Source organism: Plasmodium gonderi, assembly GCF_002157705.1.
Source record: "Plasmodium gonderi DNA, contig: Pgo-contig_25, whole genome shotgun sequence".
In the NCBI taxonomy this organism is placed as follows: domain Eukaryota; phylum Apicomplexa; class Aconoidasida; order Haemosporida; family Plasmodiidae; genus Plasmodium; species Plasmodium gonderi.
The window spans coordinates 3,658-12,707 of NW_021628962.1; the positions used below are offsets into that span (position 1 = coordinate 3,658).

The 9,050-nt window shown below is 19.8% G+C and overlaps 1 protein-coding gene across 1 annotated transcript; it reads right to left on the bottom strand.

The window, feature by feature from the left end:
* Nucleotides 1–3,621: 3,621 nt before the first annotated feature.
* On the bottom strand, nucleotides 3,622–5,052 carry PGO_000265 (variable surface protein; the record flags this gene model as incomplete). The annotated part of the gene is made up of 3 exons (XM_028690739.1): nucleotides 3,622–3,786; nucleotides 3,901–4,887; nucleotides 5,020–5,052. 3 exons carry the CDS (start codon nucleotides 5,050–5,052, stop codon nucleotides 3,622–3,624), a joined length of 1,185 nt encoding a protein of 394 aa, XP_028546540.1.
* Nucleotides 5,053–9,050: the final 3,998 nt, after the last annotated feature.

The following is a 9,050-nucleotide window of genomic DNA, read 5'->3' on the forward strand; positions in this document are numbered from 1 at the left end:
ATACTTATAATATAAAATACTATATTTATATGAGTTCATATTTTAATGAAAAACAATTATTACTAATTAACATATACATATAATTTATTTAATTGAGCTGCTTAGAATATATTATATTCTTTTATTTAATATATTAGTGTATATTGTATTATACATAATGTCATGTTTTACATGATTTTTTTTTCTATAATATAAAATTTTGTTTCTCGTTATACTTAGATTTTGAAAAAAATTACTGCGTTTTAGGATATAAATTTTAAGAAGTTTTCTAATTTGTTAAATCTTAATAATAATATCATTATGTATTTTATTTATGTATATTATAATTTTCGATATATTTTTACGGGATATAAATTTATAGATCATTTTCTAGTGACTTTAATTATTGTACAATATATGTAAATATTTATAAATTTATATTATCAAATATAACTTAAAATAATTTTTTTTTGGAAACATTGAATATATTTGTATCATTATATTAAAATATTTTAATTTGAATAATTATATTTTATATTTTTCTGAAAGAATTTTATTTAATTTTTTTAAGTATATAGAATTCATTAGCTATTATCATAGGTTTGTTAGGTGCAATTTTCAGAGCTCTATGCTATACTAAAACTATTATCATATGAATTTTTGTACATCATAACAGGTTAATTCATTAGGTCTATATTCTCCTTACTTCTTTTTTTAAAATTTTTTTTTAATTGTCTTACCCTTGGTTTTAGAAATGATAGATATAATGTATACTTATAAAAAAGAATATATATTCTATTACTCTTTTGAGTAGAATATTTATATTATACGCATTATGCAACATAAATGCAGTATAAAGTAGAATATAATATATATTTTGCAAATTAAAATATTTTTATAATCTTATACAGAATGAATATAATTATTAATATAGGTAATATTATATGAGATATTCATAATCCTGAAAAAGAACTTTTTTCTCCTATTTCTAATTTTAGTGCCTCTGACAATGTTATTTTTTACATTCCTGCATTTGTTACATTTGGTAATGTTAATTCTTGTGATATTTCTGTTTTAATTAGTTTTGTTTTGGGAAGTTCTATGGTTTCTACTAGTTTTTATTTTTCTTCAAGTATAGTTTTTTGTTCTTCCAGTTATAAAATTTTTTTTTTTTTTATTTCATGGAGGTTACTTTTAATATATATTCTCTATTATAAAAATCATAGAACGTTGTGTATCCCTCATTTTCCCTTTTAAGTTTTTCCATTACAAATAGGACCTCATGTTCCTCCTATATATCTTTATTATCTAAAATTTTCCTATATATATCATAAAAGATTATACGATAAATATAATACCAAAAACGAGAATATATTTGAAAAATATTTTTATGTATTATAACCATATAACGAAAGATGTCAAATAATATCATTTTTTTCACTTTTTTCAACGTATTTTATAATATCATAATTAGCGTTATTAAAAATATAATTGTATATGTCAAGTGGTTGGTAATTTAGAGGAAGTTATTGATTCCTTAATCTTTGAATTATATCATCAAACGATAGATTAAGATGTGCTCTATTACAACCAGGATTTATTAATACATGTGTAAGCATTTATAAGAAGTAAATACATCTGTGTAGTACATATATATGAATATAATGTAATTTTTCTTTTAAATAATATAAATAACGACCGAGATAAATAAAATACAAATAACTAATTCTACAGGAACATGCATTATTTGCATTCATATTACGATTTAATTGATTGTATAATTTATATAATTTACTATTTAAGCCAATATATAAACTTTTGTAGTTACTATTATAATATTTTTTACAAAATTACAATTATATGCATATATTTGAAATATATCATCAAAATCAAACTAATTATATATATAAATATTTGGAATTATATATATTTTTATTCTATATATAGTTTCTTTTAAGCAAACAATTGTAGTTTAAATGTAATAATATTATTAATTATTTGCATAACATGAGGAAAGCTACTTGTTCTTTAACAATTTTAAATAGAGCCTATATGCTTTTTGTTCTTCGTGCTACAAAACATTTATGTATAATTTAATACAAAATTCTTCGCGAAAAGTATAATAATAAGTATTATATTAATATTATTTCAATTAACATTTATTAATGCATTCTTATTTTTATTAATTTTTGATTGTGGATAAATAAGTTTTTACAGTGTAAGATGATATATTTGTCACGAAACAAGTTATATAAATTTCAATTCATATTTATATTTAAGAACAATTAAAGTAGTAAGAGTGACTCTATTATGCTTGTTATAGAGGGCGTATATATTTTTTTTTTTAAAAAATACTTTTATGTCTATAACCCGCCAAATGAGAAAATATAAATTATGTTTTTTATTGTTTGTTAAAAATGAAATGAGGTAATAAAATATATAAAAAATGGAAAACATTGTTATCTTCATATAATTGTAATAATTCAAACTCTATTTTAAAATGATAATCCAAAAAATTTAACCTATTATTTACGTTGTATAATAGAAGTACGGGTGTACGTGATAATCAGCATATATATATTAAAAATTCCGTTAGAAACATTTTTTTCTTCCCATTTAATAATAAATACTCTATATTATATTTAAAGCATCTTGTATGTTGCATATATAAAGAGAATATTCTAATACAACTTTTAATGTGGTGAATTTAATAAAATTAATATATCAACATAATAAATCGTAATAATATCAGTTAACATTATAAACAAATGAATGGAAGTTAATATAAAAGTTTTTATCTTAATGTATTAATATATAAAAAATGAATGTATTATGTAATATTTATAAATTATATGAATTAATAATTATAATACATCATTTATAGGGGGAATTGTAGTGTCCATTTAGACACAACAACATAATAGCGAAAATTATTGAATAAAAGTATATATATAAATTACTATACTAAAAATATTAATTATCAGATTCCATATGCCATAAGAACCCTAAATTTTCTGTTAGTTCTGAGTATGATAAAAGTACACAAAAAATATAATAAATTTTAATTTTGTTTACGTAATATTATTTACATTGAATAACTATATATTAATAATATTACTCATATTAAAAAAAAAAGTATATTTTTCGTTTTTATACAGATTTATATTTACATATATCAATTAGTTTAAGCATGAAAAACTCAATTGAGCATTAAAAATTTAGAGTAGTTAAAATTTTGCGCTTTATACATTTGTATTATGATTAATTTTTATAGAATGGATAACTAAATAATGTTCGCAATTTTATTATCCTCAAAACATTACAAAAATTTTTAGAAATAAATGTATTATTAAAGTTGGAAATAATCTATAACATGTAATATAATTAAATACATATAATTTTTGTATGTATATAAAATTAGTTTTTTCTTGAATATCTTTTTTTTTAAGGTAATTTATAATTAATTTATATTACATTTTGTTTATTAATTTTTATATAAATATTCTTGTTATATCTGTTTAATACGTATTGATCTTTTTTTTATTTATTTTTCTTATTCATTAAAATAGTATTTTTTAGATATATTTTCCTATTTTTATTGCTCTTATAATATATGTACAATATATTCTGAATATTAAAATATTACTCAGAATGGTATCCTACACAATGATCTTCTCTATTCATATATTTTGGATTGCAAGGTTCTGATGAGTAATCAAATAACATATTTTTGCTTCTATATACGTCACTTATAATATTTTTTTTCTGTCCAAATATTTTGCGCAACCGAATTCCTATTGGTGTAAACTTGCAAATAATGTGAAAAAAATAACAGTTTTATTGATTATTTTTTTTTTTTTTAAAGGGGGAGCTATTAAAATAAATGTATTTCTAATTTGTATTAATACAAAATATAATTACTTTATACAAAATACTAGAAAGTAGAGTAAATAAAATTAAACCCAGAAAAGCTTTTCCTAAAATTTTTATAATGCTAGATCCGCCACGATTTATAAATAAATCAGCAAATTCATCTATTCCATACAGTGTTAATAAGGAATCATCTGCAGGAGCAAGTACATCGAATGATATAAAATGACCATCAGATTCCTTTGCATCTATTGCATCGGATTGAACTTCTACTGAATTTTCCCTTTCTGTACTTTTATGACCGGAAAATGTATCTTTGCTTTTAACAGCAGAATTCTCAGGAATTCCTTTCTCCGCTTCAATATAATGATTAATCTGTGCTAACGCATTGGATGGGCTAGATTCCTTGCATTTACTAAAAAATTCTGGACAATTATTATTATATTGTTGTTCATTACAATACTTGTTATATTCATTATATAAATTGGTTTTTCTATTAAAATACTCAATAATGATATTTCGCTTATCCTTATAGTTCTTAGAAATGCTGAGAATTGTTTCATAATCGATGCAGTAATCATATAACTCTTTCCTTTGCATCCAGTTACGTTGATATAGAATTTTAAATTTTGGACTACACTTATTGTAAAATGAACTATATATAGGAGTTTCAACAAGAGAATTCCATAACAACTGAAGTTTACCAAACTTATCAGTAATAGGACCAGACATCCTTTTATAAATCCAAGATAATCTACTGTATATCCAATAATTCAAAAGTTCGCAGTTATTGTAGACATTATTTTCTTCATTTATAATTGTACTTGCTGTACTTAGATTCCATAAGAGTACTGAACAAAGCCTTCTATACAAATCATTTCTATGTGTAGTATTAAAAAGTTCACATATGTTATAATACACTTTTAACTCATTTTGTTTAAGTCTCGAATTAACATTATTATAATTAAAAAGATGACGATCCAATTTTTTATAAAATTGTGCTGATGGTAATCCTAGTGTGTCATTTTCAAAATATGCCTAATGAAATTAAAATTATGTACCTGCTTAAATATAGATATCATAGAATTTATTATATTATAAATAATAATATACACCTTAAAAAAAAAATAAATGGAATAATTATAACATCCCACGAGGTATAAATATTACTTTTAATATATTTTGTATATTTTTTTTCTCCATAATGAAGAATATAACAAATTATTATGTTTTTAGAGGTCTTAAAAGTTTATATATGTAATACTTCAAGGAAATTATAGTTACATTATGCATAACAAATATCATTAAGTGTTATTCAAATATGGAATATATTTTTTATGTATAATGCCCCTATAAACGATATAATATAAATTATATATATGAAGGATTAAAAAAGAAATATTAATATTTTATATTTAAAATAAAAATAAAAGTGAAAAAAAGAATGATTCTATATATTAGGTGACATTATAATAACATACACTACCTATATCACATTATATATATAATTGTTAAATAATAAAATAAGTAAATTTGTACAAAATATTACTTAAATATGGTTTAGGTTTAGCGTTCATACTTCATGGATTAGTATTCAGGGTTAATGCTTTAGGTTTTAGTCTTTAGGTTTGGATTTTCGTTTAATATTTATTTTTGGATTTAGCTTTTTGTTTATGTTTTTTGTTTTGTGTATACACTTTAGGTTTTGAGTGTTTAAATTTAGGTTTTACGTTTATTGTTCAGAGTTCATTTTTCTTTGTTTAGTAATTTAATGATCAGTTTTTCTGTTCTGATATTAGGTTTTTGTGTTTTGGGGTTTTTGGTATATGTTACAATTATTTATTTTTGTGTTTCATTATATTTTTAAAATGTCTATTTTCATGAATTTTATGTTTTATTTTATCTTACGTTTTTAACTTAATTTATATATATAACTTCTATATACGTAATTTTTAGATATAGTTTAACTCAGCATTACTATTAATGTGGTTTTTTACAATATACTAAATCTTTATCTTTAAATAACTTATATATATTTTTACACATATATAACACATATATGGTACACATATTACGTTTATGTCTAACCATTCATTTATTATATCAGTGATAATATCATAATCATTTATTTATTATTATTTTTTGACATAAATCTTTAAAGGTATTTTACGTTTATTTTAAATTTATAATGATATAAAACAATATATATTCCTATTCAAAATTTATTTATTAGTGGATAAACAAATATATTCTATAATATTTCATTAATTTTTATAAAGGAAAATACATTTTACATGTTTTATATGTATTATGTCCAATATATTGAACAAAATTATATTTGATCATTTTGTCGTAAAAATATATTTATTTGTAATATTATATTAGTATAATATTTTACGTTTTTAATTATATTTTGAAAATAATAATTAATTAATAATAATCATTTCTATGTAGGTATAAATTACATTATATGTTTTTTGAATTTTACTTGCACATAAAGTTTGATTTATGGTCGTAATAATGAAACTAAATTTATAAGCCTATCTATGGATTAATATTTTTCATAATGTATTGTATTAAATCTTGTATAATTTATTTTATATTTTTTAAATTACATGTTGAATAAATAATTCTTTTTTATAAATTATTTCGTATGAATTATAATTTTCATATAATTTATGATCAATTGTAATTTAGAAACTTTTCTTATGCAAATTAACGTGTGCTTTATATTTTAGGGAATTAATTGTAGCAAAATAATTTTTTTGCTACACGAGAATATTATTATTACTTCTAAATTATTTTATAAATACAAGTGTAATTTATTTAGTACTTTTATTTTACTTATTTATTTATTTTTTGCATTATACATATACTTATTCTATTATACATCCGTTAAAAAATTATATTAAAGGAAAACCACATAAATTTTTAATAATGCAATATCAAAATATTATACAAGTAAAATTCACAATTTTTATACCTTATAATTAACATAGGGTATGATATAATGTGTTGTCAAAAAATATAATATACTTAGACAAACTACATGTATTATTTAATATAGAGAAACAGTATAAGTAATGGCTAATTAAAAATATACTTAAGAACTCATTATTAAAATAACGTATCATGCTGTAGTAAAATAAATTATTCTTATATTACGATGGGAAAAAATATTCAATACATAATTTTCTCTGTATGTTTTCATTAATGCAATTATGTATAAAACTTATATAAACTATTTAAATTATGTCCTTTTACAATATTTTAAATTTTAATTTAAATTATATAGTATAATATCACATGTAAACATTATTAAAGCATTCACTAATTATTATGGGTAAGAATTTACAAAATTCGGCGCATTATGCATTGATTCTAAAAAATCCTATTCCTGAAATATGTATAATGTTTTATTTTGCTTTTTTTTTTTTCTACATTTCTTATGTATCACAGATACAAATTCTATAAATTATTTTTTTAATAAGAATACAAAAAAATAAAAAGTAAACTAATTTTATATTAATATATTTTAAAAATAAATATTATATTAAAAATTAATATTGTCTTTTATGAAAATTTCTTTATGAAGTATATAAAAATTTAATATAATTGAATACTATATCTAAATTGTACCTGTAATATAGACATAATTTAGGGCATATAATTATAAATTTTCTTTTAGATCAATATTTCCTTGAAAATTAAATGTTTATCAGTTTTTTCTAGTATATATTTTATTCCTTTTTTATGGTATGCTTATAAAATATTGTCTTTAGCATATAAACTTAAATATCTTTTATTTTTACTTATCACTTAATATGTAAAATATGTTTATGAACTCTTTACTAAATACAGAGAATTTGGATGTTTTATTATTATATTTAAGTTCACATTCATTATAGAGATTTTGATGAGGATCTTTTGTAATGCATGGTATATCACCATATACTCTATATAATAAAATTATTATATTTTAGCAATATAATTATAGGAGAAATCATTTATTTTTGAAATTTTTTATGAGAATTATGTTTGTTATATTTATTCATACGCTAATAAGAAATATAAATAAAAAATTTACTATTATTTTTTCTAAAACACGAGATTAGACATATTTATTGTTAAAATATAATGAAATAAATATTCTTCCATTTTTAAGATTCATATATATACAAGGAAAATGGAGATAAAACTACTAATATATATCATAGTAAAATAATGTTGGAATGATTTTGGAAATGATTTTTCAAAAGAACTATTATATATATAAACATGTTAATGTCCCATTGGAATAGCATATTATTAGTAAAAAGGTAATCATAATAATATATTTTTGAGACCTCTAAGATCAAATAATTTTATGTAATATTTATCACAATAAAAAATTTATAAAATTGCAACGCTATTATATTTGGGAATAAAATTATAAGGATAAATTGAAGCAAATACGTGTTATACAAATTAATGCATCATAAGACAACATAATAATATTTTGGATTATATATATATTAAAATTGAATGCATAAATATGCAGGATTATATATATTTTTTAACCAAATAAAAAATATATTAAAACATTTTAAAGCATGTAATATCAATTCTATTATAATAAGAGGGTATGTAATATTTATATAACTATTTAAAAGAGATAGAATAATAAGTTATAACAAAATACACATCCCTTTTTTGCAAAAAATTATCTCCAAGAACATTAATGACAATATTAATAACCTTGTATAATGATAATAAAGATACTATTATCGAATCATTAAGAAATTGACTTTGTTCGTTTAATTTATTATAAAAAAAAACTTTTACGGCCATATGATATAAAGCAAAGCAAGAATAAAAGCAAGATATATGCATTTTGATATTTAATACTTTATATAAATATATATTATTGTTCTTAACTTTTTTTCTGTTGAATTATAAATTTAAAATATATTTTTTACAGGATATCTAGTTCTAATTTTCAAAGTTATCCTATGCTGCATCTGATGTAATATATTAATTACATTATATTAATTTGCTTCATATTACTTATTATTATCGTAATTGTCATTAATTCATTCTTTAAAAGTTCTATGAACCTATGTGTTTCCATTTCCTTAAATTTTTTTTTTACATGCTAGTCTTGATTGTATTCATAATATATTTTCTTATGTAATAAATGCTTCTTTCATATATTAGAAACA